Here is a 14,840-nt window from a genome sequence, read left to right as displayed (position 1 = left end):
GGTAAAGGGTGTATGAAGGAGTGTGGAGATGAGGGGGCGCTTTGTGGTGGGGAAGCTGAAGAGGCCGACAGGGCATCCCAGGGAGTGATGTGGTCCTACCACCTTCACACTTGGGCCCGCTGTGTCCCAGAGCGTCTCTCCCTCCTGAAGCTGATAGTCAAACACTGGTCTTCCCACATGGACTCATTCTCCTTCAGATTTTTAAGGTAAAAACAGAAGTTGAAATAAATGTGATAACATCTCCAGGGTGACATCCTTGGAATTTGACTTCACATCCTACAATGCATCGTGGGTCGCAGGCATTTTGCTGCCCGTCTATCCCTGTTAAACCAGGTGAGAGTGGGTAGGGCTGGTCTGTAGTCCCAACAGTAAAAGAAGGGTGGGGGGGACAGCATCATGTGAGCCTCTGGGAGCATCTCAAAGTCTCTGGGGCTTAGACCCCCCAGTTCAACCCTGAGTGCAGGTAAGCTCCAGAAAAGATAGCTGCTTTCTCATGAGTTCAAGAAAAAGCAGAAAAATTAGAACGAGCCTGTTGTATTTTACCCTTTGCTTGAATAGAATATTTTTCATTTTCCTGTAAAAAAAAAAAAATGCTACAGTTGTTGGTTAGAGCAAAAGCCTGTGTGTACCTTCTCTGAAAGCGAGTTTTCTTGATTCGAGTTGCCAGATCATCTCAATTTTTATGTGATTGTTATTTACTACCATTTGCTAATACTGCTCACACTTTCTTTTTAAATCAGAAAACTTAATCATCTGAGATGAGTATGCAGTGATGAACAGCAGTGACTAGCGTTCTTTGGAGGCTAAATGAGCAATGAGAACTGCTGCAGTGAGGGCAACCTCCTGCCCTTCTAACTTCTCCTAACTCTGCAGACCCGAGGAGGCGGGCCCCGTCAGTGTTCTAGAATTAGGACCAGCAATGAGAACTGCTGCAGTGAGGGCAACCTCCTGCCCTTCTAACTTCTCCTAACTCTGCAGACCCGAGGAGGCGGGCCCGTCTGGTCTGGTTCTAGAATTAGGACCAGGCCTCCCTTCTCAGCTGGGTTGAGCAGCCTCCCCCCCACCCCCATTCACAGGAGTGGCGACCGACAGGCGAAGAGGATTAGTGCTGGCTTTTCCGGATTGTGAGCTCAGGCAGTATTAAACCAGGATGCCCCCGATAGAGGGTGTCAGAAAACAGTACCGACCTTTGATACACAGATCCAGCCATACCCCAGAGGGCTCCATATGAGGTAGTACACGTGTCAGAAAAAGTTGAAGGAAATGTCTGTAAAATCAAGATATTTAATGATTGAAAAGGCTCCCCCCCCATCTGCTGGTTTTTAAGTACTAATCCAAATTACATGCTCCCACGAAGACAAGACTGCTCTGTCACTTATAGTGAGATCATCTATCCTATTTTTCCAGAAGTTTATTCATATTTCACTATGTCTTTCATACATAAGATCATTTTAATTTGTAAACTAATATTTAACTGGTAAAATGATATGATTACATCTTAAAATTGTGTGAGTAGTTTATATAATAACCCTGATATCTTTCGTCATCCTGCTTCCAGGCTCGCCCTATTAATAGGCTAAAATAGTTGACGGAAAGGACACAGGTTCACCCGTTACCTATTTGTTGAAAGCAACGACAGTATTATTCTTACATTGTTTTGAGCATTGATGCCTTCTAGGTTTGAAAAGTTAGTGGCCATGCTGCAAATGTATACTCATTATATTGATATTATTAAAACGCCTGTTTTCATTGTCAACATTTGCATTTCCTATGGCCGTTTATTTGACCACATGAATTATAAATCACGATTTGGGTTTTTGTTCGATGCCCGCCCCCCAGAATCATCTTAGGAAAGAGATTAAGTACTTCCTCTCGCAGGAAGGAATTCTCAGAGTTCCACACCGTTCAGAATTCGACCCTATGGTGATTTTACATGATTCAGATTTGTTTCTCTTTCAGACATTCCTCTTTCTTAAGCCTCCTTCTCTGCCTTCCTTTTGCACACTTTGGCTTAGTGACCTGAATCCTTAGCAGATTAACAGCAGGAAATGTTGTCTGATAGTTCACTGCCAACATCTCATGTGTGCGATGTGAAACTCTTTGTAAAAAACCGAGCCCGATGTTTTTGCTGGCCAAGAAGAAGCATGCTTCACTGGAAGGCTATTATCTACCACAGTGCATGTGTCTGAGCACAAAAGTCTGATTTCAAATAGAGGCTGAAATTGCTTCTACAAATGAAAGCAGAAACAGATTGTGGCTGAGTGAAAAAGACCTCTTTTTAAAAAAGTGGAGAGGCTTCCCGTTCAGGAAGGCGCTCTTGTCACCAGTGTGCTGAAAGTATCTGTGTACTGGATCTCAGTCAAAGCATAGTCAAAGCATTGGAACAATTCATTCTGGTTTTGCCAGGACTAATATGTCACGTGTATGATGATGTATAACTATCTGATGCTTTGGCCCATGTGCCAACATACGCCAGTGTACCCGATATATCGTAACCATCTTGTGCGTGTTTGTAAGTGATGATTAAATGTACACTCAGTTTATGGATAATACTGTTTTTCAACAATTTCTCCGTTTTACCTATATGATGAGATTTGTTTTTCACAAGAGAAACAGGGTAATTTCACTGCAGAAGGAGTTGATTTTCAACAGTATGTCACTCTCTGCACCAAATGTCAGCATTAGAAACTCCAAGTGTCCTGGGCTCCCTATCAAAAGGGCCTAGTCATGGTCACCAGCATTTATTGGCTGTTGCTCTCCATGAACTAGGCAATACGCTTTCCTGTGTTCTAAAATATCAGTATTATTTCCATTTTATGATGAAGGCAGTGAAGCTCAGAAAGTTTGGATAACTTGTCTAACCTTACAGAGCCAGCCTCTCTAGAACTAGGGTCCGGCCTCAGGGCTGACTTATATTCCTCACTTAGAACAGAAAAGAAACTTGAATAGGGTAGGGATGCCCATGTCAAAGATGTTTCAATAATGCCAGATGAATTCTCATCTCTGGATAACCGAGACAGGGAAGGAAATCACTATTTTGTTTAAGACCTTACCAAGACCAGGAAAGAGTTTCATATTTCTATTTTAACAGAGCACTGCAGGTCATCGTGGCTAACAGAATAACTACTGATGGGGTGATTGTGGTACAGTCTTTGAGAAATGTCGTTCTGAACGAGATAACCGTCATGGCTTGCTGAAAAAGCCGACTGCTCATGGATTTAAAGAAAGGCTGGCGATATATGCAACATCTGGACAGAAGAAATTTTGTGTCTGCCTCTCGTGTCCGCCCTCTCTGAGAATACTGCCTGGATCACATGTGGGATCAGAACAAAGGCTGGAAGATCCCATTAAATCCTGCCCCTGTGGGAATAGGTTCTGGCAGCGGCAATGTGGATAATACTGTACTAATTACTAAACTGGGCATGGAAGGTACATATAAGCCAGGAAGCCCAAAAAGGAAGTTAGATGCGCATAAGGGAGCTGGTGCCGAATCTTGTTCTTGGACCTTCCCAGCCACAGAGCTCTCAAAAGGGTTTATGGACTGTCGTCACCGTCCAGACCCCATAATCTTTTATTCCTGCGTTGACTGCAGCCGCTTGATATTTTCCAGGTGTGGATTTAAAAAAAAAATAAAATCCATCCTCCACTTAAATTTCAGGGCAGACAGTGTTAGAGTGTTTTTCTATCAAGAGTCCAAAAGAGAAAAAGGAAAACCCAGGAAAAGCTGATTTACATGGAGTCCAGGTGTGTGATTTGGGCTCAAGATCTGGCCTGGTCGGCTGAGCATTTCAGATGTTCCTGAACTCTGCGGAAGTTGTGATGCAATCAGTTAGAAATAAAGAGAATTCTAATTGACCTTTGGAAAGTAGGGAAATAGAAAAGCATTCAGTGCAGAAAAATGCAATTAGGGAAGGAAGCATGAAAAAAAAAAATGATGGCATTTTGCTTCAAGATTAATCCAAGATAATGTGAGGGAAAATTATTCAAACTCATGCCATTAGCACTTATCAGGCACATATGTTGAATGCCTACTGTATCGGGGAACCGGGTGTCAGGAGCATTAAAAAGACAGTTTGCTGTTCTGTCGGAAATACAAGTTCACAACATGTAACAATACATGGAAGAATTTAATTTCCAGAAGATAGTCTATTTGAGGAAGGTACATGGTAGAAAGAATAAAGTACTTCTAGCACTGGCACACCTTCAGGTTTCAAGATAGCTAAAATGAGGTACAAAAGTGTCCGTTTTCCTAAAAGTTCTCAATATCATACATTTTCCTTTATGTTAGCACAAGTGGTTTGAAGCCTAAGCCAATATAACAAGAGGCTTTTTCCCCCCATTTTCCAGTGTGGTAGTTTAAAGAAATGCATATATAAATTCCGAGGAGACTTCAAGTCCGCGCACGCCCTGGTGCTAGTTTGGTCGCCGTCCCCTTCCTGAGAAAGAGGGACTGACGATGAGCTCCTGTTCACAGGCAAAGCAACGCGCTCTGCCCCATTTTCTTCATGATTGTGCAGCTTCGGAGAGATAATAACTATAACCATCTTCCCGAGCGAGATTATATTTGACTTCACAAATTTCTCTAATTTCAGCGTTTAGCCTTTGCTGGAGGAGAGCTTCGCTCGGGCTGAGTCATAGCTTTGTGAGACTGAAGCAAAAACCAAATGCTATTGTTAAGTCTCGTGCAGAGACTTAGTCCGGGCTTCCTGCCTGGGCTCACGTGGTCTTAAGCACAGGTTAAGAACTGACTTCTGGAGACCGGAGCATCGTGGCCGTGCTCATTTCAGGGAACACCTGCAGGAGTAGCTGTGTCCAGGTCACCTGAAGGTCATGTGTAAGGAGCTCCTCACCTGGCCTCTCCCCGGGCTCAGGGCTGTGTGTTTGGTGCTCCTAGTCACCGCCCTCACCTGCTAGAGAAGCCAGTAGTGCCTCTGCTCTATTGCAAAAGGGAAAACCAAGACCTTTATACCTAGGCTTATCCTTCAGTCATGGAGCAAGTTCTTGAGTAAAAGTCTATATTTAGCTCTACAAAGAGAAAATGCCATCCCTTAAAAAACGAAAAAACTCAAACATTTCTATTTTGCATATTTTATTCATGGCTTAAAATGCAAGTTTGCTTTCTTAATAGTTTTGTGGTGTATCGTTTCTCATTTGCATCATTTTATTTCGGCATTGGGCTGGTTTGTCATTTCTTTTTTCTTTTTTTTTTTTTGATTTTTTATTTCTTGAGAACTTACATTTCTTAAAATGTGCCAGATTAGGTTTTAATCGTGTGTGTATATACGTACATTTTATCACAATGCAGCTATGAGTGTTGGTATGAGAGGCCTAGAAGAAACTGCTTGGGGGCTAAACTCAGTCTGAAAAAGTTACACATTTTCTCAAAAAAAAAGAAAAATTGCTTTAGAGTCCTCGTATTTAAGAGTTTCAAGTCATAAAAATAACTTAAAGTGAACATTTCAACTACGCTTATGTGAATCACCTGGGAATCTTGAAAACATGTAAATGCCTTGGGCCCAGCTTCAGAAATTCTGGTTTGATGACTTGGGTTTCTGGGCATTGGCATTTTTTTAAATACTCCCAGGATCCATGGTTGAAAACCATGAGTTTAAAATCTTGCTTCTACAACATTGGTTATGATATGCTAGTGAAAAAAAATTTTTTCATGAAGTTTTCTCAAGTTACCTTTTTAATCTCTTAACGGTATTTGACCAAAATGAGGCTCCATAAAAAATACATATAGGAGGCATGATGCCTCTAGGGAATGTCTTTATAGTCAGTAGGGATGTAAGGTACATGTACAGAGAGACAGCCGTGATATAAGGCAGAATATGGAAAGTGCCCTCTTCTTGCTCTATAATGCCGTAATGCCCAAAGGAGAGAGAGAGAAATCACGTGTGGCCGGGAGGACAGGAAATGCTTTAAAGAAGTGGCAGTGGAGAAGCCTCATGAAGATGAGAGAGGCTCGACAGGCAGGAGGCCAGGTAGAGTAGATGGGGACATTGAGAGCCTCAAAACAGGGAGTGGCTGAAATGGATTGAAACACATCAGACCTGTTTACATCCGTGAGTTCATAGTGATCACGTAAAACAAAATTTCTGTTTGGTGGCTTTGGATGGATGATGCTGAGAGGACCTCATTATCTTAAAAATAGATAAAGGAGGAAAGGAGTGAGCATTGATCCTGACTTCCATCATCAAACGGTGTTTCTGCAACAAAAAATACTGACGAAGAGAAGTATCCCCTCATAGACATACTCCAACTAAAAAGTGCAGGAGGCATGATGAGGATTCAGATATGCTCATCGGGCAACTTCAGATTAATGGACCTAGGGCAGTGATCATCAGGACTGCCAATATCACAAAAACAAGGCAAGAGTCATTTGATGCCTCCTGATGAAATTGTGCAGCCTCACTCCGTGGGAAACAGTCAAACCAGGATCACATCAATCTTCTAGCTGTAACTGCCAGGTTTCAGGAAATACAGGAGACAGAGGAACACATTAAATTATACCGTGGAGATGCAGACAGTAAGGTCTAGACTGAGAGACCTCTGCCGGGAATTGACCTGGTCTTTTAAATTAATTTCAAGGATAAAACCAAGATAAATGGAGAACTTGCAGCCTGAGGCTAAAGAGATACGTCAGCCAGTTGTAGTGTGTGGATTTCTCAAACTGAAAAAGAAACACAAATCTTTGAAACAGTTGGGGAAATTAAAGTACAGTCTCTGACTTACAGTGGTTAATTTAACTTAGCAAGTCTTTGACTTCATGATGGTGTGACACGCATTCAGTAGAAACCGTACTTCAGATTTTGAGTTTGGATCTTCTCCTAGGCTAGCGTTTTATGGTAGATACTCACCCATGATGCTGAGCGCAGGCGGCCGTGCCAGCATGAGGGTAAGCAACCGATACACTTACAGCCATTCTGTGTCCAGCAGCCGTGCTGCTTGTACCCTATTCACGGAACTACCTGAGATATGCAATACTCGATTATAGAATCGGCTGTGTGCTAGCTGATTTTGCCCAACTCTGGGCTAATGTGAGTGTTCTGAGCACGTGTAAGGTAGGCTAGGCTGAGCTATGATGTTTGGTAGGTTAGGCGCATTTTTAACTTAGGATATTTTCTTTTCCTTTTTTTTTTTTTTAACTTAGGATAGTTCTTTTTCTTTTTTTAACTTAGGGTATTTTCAACTTACACTTAGCTCATGGGATGCAACCCCACTGTAAACTGAGGAAGATCTGTACTGACTGGATATTTGATGATACAAAGACTGTTCACTAATTTTGTTTAGGTATGATAAAGGTATTGAGATTACATTTTTTTAATGATTTTATTTATTTGAGAGAGAGAAAAAAAAGAGAGAGAGTGGGCAGGAGCAGAGGGAGAGGGAGGGAAAGGGACAAGTGGACTCCACACTGAGCGTGGAGTCCAACACTGCTCGAGCTCAGGACCCTGAGATCATGACCTGAGCCGAACCCAAGAGTCGGGCCCTCAACCAACTGAGCCACCCAGGCGCCCTGAGATTACATTTTTAAAAAGAGTAGAGTTACTAAGACACAAAGAGATAAAATTATTTGCTGAAATGCTTCAGAATAACCAGGTGAAGGGTGAATTGAGTGGAACTCTAGACGACCCAAGGTCATGGTCCTCAGAAGGCATTTGTTGAAACTGGGTGACAGGTTTGCAGAGCTTCACTATACTGTCCTCTCTACTTTTGCATATGTTTGAAATCCCTCATACTAAAGCGTTCTAAATTAATCTTTTAAAATTACTCTTCTAAGGGACAAATAAAAGTAGCAAATTTTATTGCAGACTTGCCAGGTGATACTGGTTGATGAGCAGTGCGTTGAAAACCAGTGTTTTACAGATGGTGTTGGTAAAGATATTGAATGACCTTTGATTCGTGGGAAGTTTCATGGATGCTACGGAAAAGCTTATTTCATTTGCTGTGCTCGAGTGGTGACAGTGGATGTATCCTCTTGACCTTAGCGCCCAAAGAAAGCAAAGCCTCTGAACCTTAGCTATTCCACCATCTTGTTCATAGTTTGGATTCCCTGGTTGTGTGACGTAGATCTTGACCAATCACTTCGCTCCGTCACCCGGCTTCTGTTCGTTACCAGATCATGGGGGGTTTGCTTGCAGGCATTTAGACTCGGGGACCCACTCATAGCCTCAAGCCCATGACAGCCTTGCTCCATAGAATCTTACATCCTCTCTTCAGGATGAGAAAATGAAGACCCAAGTAATTTAGAAGGTTTTTCCAGTGTCATCCAGCTAGCTGATGGTTGCGGTGATATTTAGCAGGTAGGAATTTTATTGTTTACGTATAACCATCTATAGTAGAGCCTAGACTCCTGATCTTGGTTCTTGGGAAAAACAAACAAACTCCAGTGTGAAGAATGGACCACTATGTAATTGTCTTAAGAACTGTTTGTCGTGTTCAAAATATGTTCAGAATACTCAGTAAGGAAAAATCTAGTCTATTCAAGAGGGAGCTATGAATCATTAATAGAAATCAAATTGTGAGAAGCCAGAAAAGTAAGATCTAGTTAGTATAGCGGTCTGTGCTTGAGCTAATCCATGCCACCTGTTAGACAAAAGGAAGAACACAGCAGCCAGAAGACAGCTAATTAAAACAATGCCCAAGGCAGCCTGCAGCATATTCAGAAATAATTCTACAGTTGAGGGGCTGTTGGGTCAGAGAATATAGAAGGCTCTGTAGAGGAGACTCTATTTATTTGTATTTGCTTTGTTTTACTTTTACACATTGAGAAAGTACTTGGGCCAAACACTGGTGTGTGTTTGGGTGTGTATGGGGAGGGGGAGGGGGAGGTGTACGTGTGTGTAAATATTCTGGTCTAGCTAAAGCAGTTGGGTAGCAAGCAGGTAATTAACATCTAAAGAAAGAGCAGGACATGTTAATAGTGAACTGCTTATTGGCACCACGAGGAGCTATATATCTGTTCCGACAGCAAAAATACATACATAGAAAGTTCTGCATTACAGATTCTGCTACTTGTTGGTCACTTGGGCTATAATAGCTAATGTTTATGGAGTGCTTGATATATGCCATCACTGGACCAAGTTTAAATACTTTGTTTTATTTTAATGTCAGCCATTCCAAAGAAGAAGGTGGTAGCATACCCATTTTACAGAGGGAAAAACAGAGAGGTTCACATAGCTGCAGAGAATATAATGAAGATTCAAACCCAGATTGATCTGCCTCTCTCATCTGACGTCTCTGAACCTCTGTGTTCTTCTCCGTAAACTGAAGATAATACCAGTAGAAGCATCGGAAGAAACCAATTTTTTTTTTATGAAAACTTTATAATCTGTTAAACATTATTCAGAGATGAGAAGCTGTTATTTATAAATAAAAGATATAAACCAGTGAGCAGCATTTCATTGTCCTACCACTTGTTCATATCCATTGAACAACGTTATTATGTAGTTTTGCTAATATGTAATTTATTTTCATGCATTATTAAACTTTTTGAAACACATCATTGATTATTTAGCTAGCTACAATTTAGGCTTTACTTTTCTATCATAGATTTATCTTTTTTCCTAAATAGTCATGCTTCAGGGGGCTGAGCAATTAACTTCCAATGTAATTACAGTTACACAGTAATATACAACACTTATAGGTTTCCGAATACTTATTATTTTGGCATGCACAATGTCTATCAATTTTTGCATCTCTCATTGTTATTACATTAAATCTTAAAGGCAAATATGCTTAATGTATTAGGTGTGAAGTGTTGGTACGATACAAACAAAATGTGGTTTAGTTTAATTGTTGCCAGTTCATCCTTCTCAGTCTCCAAGGCCAGAATGAAAGACCTTCGAAGGATTCCATGAAAATGTGATACTGGGTATCACAGTAAATTAAGCTGATAGATTTTTGTTCCTCAGATGACTACCTTTTTCCTTGCTGTAAATGACTGTATTATGGTAAAAAATGTAGCATAAATATCTGTACTTATATTTATAAATGATAACTAAAATCTTTAAACTTAATGGACATTTTATGTCTAATACGAAGGATTTCTCAAAAAGAAATTAAGAGAAAATTGAACACTGTAATACAAAACTAAAATTTGTGACAAAAGAAAAATCCACAAAAATAAACTAATAAAATTAATGGGCTTTAGAAAGTGATCCATTGCTAGAATTTCTAAGTAAGGGTTGGAATAGAAAGTCTGACTAAGATAAGGAATAGGCTTGATTTCTTTTCCAGGCTCCGAATCTGGTCGCATGGGGACTGAGCTAGGGCATTCTGAAACATGGCCTTTGTTGGTCCGTTGTCTTCTTTGACTCTCAAGATTTTTATATTTCACAAGATGTTTCAGACTTCCAAGCCCCACATCATTTCCCCAGCTACTTCTGTTTAGAAGTCATCCATGCGGGCGCCTAGGTGTCTCAGTCGGATAAGTGTCTGCCTTTGGCTCAGGTCATGATCTCAGGGTCCTGGGATCGAGTCCCACATCGGGCTCCCTGCTCAGCAGGAAGTCTGCTTCTCCCTCTCCGGCTGCCTCTTCCCCCTGCTCGTTCTCACTCTCTCTCTTTCTCTCTCTAAAATAAATAAAATCTTTAAAAATAATTTTTTTAAAAAATCATGCATGGGTTGCCTATACTTACTCAGTGGCACAGGTGAGTTTTGGTTTTGTCTGTTGGTTGTAGGGACAAGGTGTTGTAGGTGTTCGCCCACTTTATTGAACCTTTTCACTAAAGAGGAGATGGCAAAGTGATCACACTTGGGCGTCACAGAAGTTGCAGCAAGCAGTGTGTTAAATTTTACCTGTTTTTATCCGTGGTAATTGAGAGAACTTTATGTGCGTTGACTTGTTCTGTTTTGTTTCCCATAGAAACGCTCCAGAGGCCAGGTGCTGTTTGATAAAGTATGTGAACACCTGAATTTGCTAGAAAAAGACTATTTTGGGCTTACATATCGAGATGCTGAAAACCAGAAGGTGAGTGATTAAAAGTAATACAAAACGTATGTCTCAAGCTGCTCATTACTCTAAGAAAGAGAATGAAAACTGAATTGGTAAGTCATTTTCTCTGCTTCCACTCCCATATTTACTCCTTTGAGTCACTAAATGCTGTTAATCACCTTATTTCTTTATGAAAGATATTATTGATGACTTCTTTTAATCTTGAATATTCTGGAAAGAGTAGTTCTGTTTTTCACATGTGAGTCATTTATGGTTCTAGGAAGACATTATATATGGTTCTTTTCTTGGATGATATATTTCAGTGGATTTGAGCCTATGAAAATCAAATACCTTGATACTCACATAGAAAACATGTTCCCTGACTGCTCTCCTATTCTTAATTCAGCTTAGTATGCTTTCATATTCTTACAGAATCAGAATCCGACATGGGTCGTTTGCTGACCAGACCCTTGTCTAATGTATTCAGCAGCTTTTTAATGTTTAATACATCTGTAAACTCTTGCACCTGAGTAATGCAGTCTATTTGGGGCTTTGCCTCACTAGTTCCCACAACTACCTGAAAAATAAAGAAGAGGAAACTTTCCATTGTGCTCGCGCTAGGAACTAAGCCACAGAAATTTTGCTCGTAGATATTATTTGTTTTGATGTTGTGCAATGAATCATACTTAATACCTACCCAATTCACTGAACAATGTCTGACTTCATTATTAAACATCTTGAGTTTTCTGATGAGGAAAATAATAAATCTCATGCAGGTGTTCATTTGTTAGGAAAGTGCCTAAGAATCTATAATCACAGAAGTCACTTTGTGGGACTGAATGGCTAGGACATCAGTGGACATCATGTGTCTTCAATTTATTCTAGGAACTTCTTTGAACATAGAATCCACTTTTTTTATTCCCTCCTCCGTTGCTGTACTAGCTCGAATCTTTGAAGGTAGTTTTGTAAAAGAAGAGAATTTTGTCACACGTGAATTGTGCATGCACACCCAGTTTCTCATTAGACTCATGCCTGGGCCCTCGCAGGGCCTGGTGAAGGGCACCGGATGTGGGGGAAGGACCCAGTGGGGGGCCTGCTAGGGACCATGCACTTTCAAACACGCTTAGTGCGTGATCATCACCAAGTTATTTTTATTCTTCTCTGGTGCAAATTCAAACTGTCATTTCCTTTTCAGAATTGGCTGGACCCTGCTAAGGAAATAAAAAAACAGATTCGAAGTAAGTTGTTTTGGATTCTTTTACATGGTAATGTGAAGATTTTCAGAAGGCACGGTTGTCCGAATTGGTGGCCCATACCCACATGGCTAGTGTGAATACAGTTTTTTTTAAAAGACAGATTAAAATCTCAAATTTTGTCTCCGATGGGTTGGTCTAGCTTAAATACCCATTTTTAATCATCACTGCTCGGGAATGAAATGGCCATGACATTTGACCTATTCCCCTGCTTGCACACAGAATGTGCAATGTGATTTAATCAGGTGATGCTCCAATTGGCGATTAACCATTTAAAAGTTCCCAACTTAATTATTAATGTTAAATTAAGCCTAATTGCCACAGAAGTAGAAAAGTCAAGCTAAAGGTAATAGTTACTGAATGGTTTAGAAATGGAATAACAAGTCAGATTGATGTTTACTGTCTGGTAACAACCTCTTTCCTTGGCCCCTAAAGGCAAGTTAAGAAATCCATGTGCCCTAACAATTGCAAGGGCAACCCGCAAACTGAAATACAGGTAGTTAGTGAGTACGAGACAAGTTGCTAAATCTTACTAACCATTAAATGCAAATTAAAACAAGACATTTTTCGCTTATTCAGGTTAACAGAGATTTAAAAGTCTATTAATGCACTGCAGTAGCAACCGTGGACACAGCTGGTAGAAGTATGAATTGGCACAACCCTTTAAGAGGGTACTCTGTCAGTATTTATTAAAATTTAAAATGTGCTTATTCTCTGACCCTGAATTTTACGGGTACAGATTCAATCCAGCATATGTATAAGAGGGGAAAATGTATATGTGTGTACATGTATGAAAGTTTGTTAGAATATTGTTTGCAGTAGTAGAAAACTAGAAGCAACTTAAATATCCATTTATAAAGAACCGATTAAATCAGTCATGGAATAACCATACCTTGAAATACTAAGCAACTATTAATAGAATGAGGTAGAAAGTGTCTTAGTTCTCATTAGTGAGACAAGTGACATTTGTTTAAAAGAAGTTATGTGCACACACACACACACACACACATACACATATACATACATAATAATAATACATAGTAAATTTTGGAAGAGCACAAAAGCTGTCAATAGTAAATACCTCCAGAAGTAGCACCATAGTGTAAGGAGTCGAGAAAAAGGAATTATTTTTATTTTTATTTTTAACCCTTTTCTCTAGCTCTTTTACCATAGACATGGATAATTTTTATAGTTGTAAATAACTGGTTAATATTTTAAAGCAGCTTATTTTTTTGTCAATAAAATTGATAAAGTTTTTCAAAGAACTAATTCTAGTTGAAGAATAAATTTAAGACCAGTTCATTAATAAGAATGTCTTGCCCATGGAAGTTTTCAACAATTTCCTATTAAAAAAGAGCAAGTATTTCCATTGCCTTTGAATGTGCTCAGATATCAAAAGACATCAAGTACTAATAAAAAGTAATTAGTGGTGAGCAGTTCGAAACGGTTTAACAGTAGATAGTATCTCAAAAAAAAGCCACTCTTCTTCTAGATATTACAGAGACTGATGGTTATGTATACAACTAAACATCTTTACCATATTTTTGAGAGAAATTTGATAACCAGGTTTGATAGAAATAAATTGGAATTGAAACCAGGGACGGCTCCAGTTGTGAAAACACTCCTTTTTTTTTTTGTTCCAGGAGTCGTAATAAAAAATGTAAGGTGATGAATACGTTCTAAGAATCCGTCTATGGAGTTACTGAAAGTAGATGTGTTGAATATATATTCTAACGTGTTGTGTGCATAAAGTCCTCTGTATTCATCTAATTAACGAAATGCTGTTTCTTTCTTGGGTGATTTATAATTGGGAAGCCCTTTGAAAAAACATTAAATATTCAGGGATAAATCACGATATTGGTGGAAGAAAAGCTATATAAATGTCAATTTTCTTATCTGTTGTTAATGGAATTCTTTTTTTCCCCCTTAACTTCCCATTTATCCTATCTCCTGCCTTCTGCGGGCCTAATCTCATGACCCTGAGATCATGACCTGAGCTGAAACCAAGATTGAACGCTTAACCAGCTGAGCCACCTAGGCACCTGTCCTACTTTCCTTTCTAAGAGAAGAAAGAGGACAATCAGAACATGAGATTTAAAGGATATTTTCATCATGTAGACTAGGCACGATTTGTGACTGCAACATAAAGAGAACTAAGTGACAATCCTGCAGATAAAGGAGGAAACAAGGACAATTGGAATTTTTTAATTGATTTTGGTGTTTTTATCTGTATTCCTTATTGTTTCCCATATATCCAAATGCCCTTTCCACAAAATTTACATTCTACCAAGGCAGAGAACTATTATCATACCTAATGAGTTATTATACCATCACCTCCTTTTCCTAAATATAAACGATAACAGGGAAATGCAGATCAAAACCACAATGAAATATCACCTCACCCCTGTCAGAAAGGCTAATATCAAAAAGACAACAGAAGCGCCTGCGTGGCTCAGTCTGTTAAGTGTCCAACTCTTGATTTTGGCTCAGGTCACAATCTCAGGGTCATGAGATCCCAAGTTGGACTCCACCCTAGGTGCGGAGTCTGCTTAAGAGTCTCTCACTCTCCCCCTGCCCCTCCCCTACCACCAACAAACAAGTGTGAGTGAGGATGTGGAGAAAAGGAACACTTGTGCACTGTTGGTGGG

The 14,840-nt window shown here is 39.9% G+C and overlaps 1 protein-coding gene across 8 annotated transcripts in view; it reads left to right on the top strand.

Moving 5' to 3' along the window:
• EPB41L3 (erythrocyte membrane protein band 4.1 like 3) overlaps window positions 1–14,840 on the top strand; it is a 226,581-nt gene that overhangs the window by 165,711 nt on the left and 46,030 nt on the right. For all 8 annotated transcript variants that reach the window (XM_026496017.4, XM_026496018.4, XM_026496016.4 and 5 more), the window contains 2 exons: window positions 10,871–10,975; window positions 12,135–12,177. In XM_026496017.4, the coding sequence (XP_026351802.3) occupies window positions 10,871–10,975; window positions 12,135–12,177 (148 nt within the window). The remainder of the gene's footprint in view (window positions 1–10,870; window positions 10,976–12,134; window positions 12,178–14,840) is intronic.

This window comes from Ursus arctos, unplaced genomic scaffold (genome assembly GCF_023065955.2).
Source record: "Ursus arctos isolate Adak ecotype North America unplaced genomic scaffold, UrsArc2.0 scaffold_17, whole genome shotgun sequence".
Taxonomy (NCBI): Eukaryota; Metazoa; Chordata; class Mammalia; order Carnivora; family Ursidae; genus Ursus; species Ursus arctos.
This window is presented reverse-complemented; position numbering and strand designations above follow the sequence as displayed.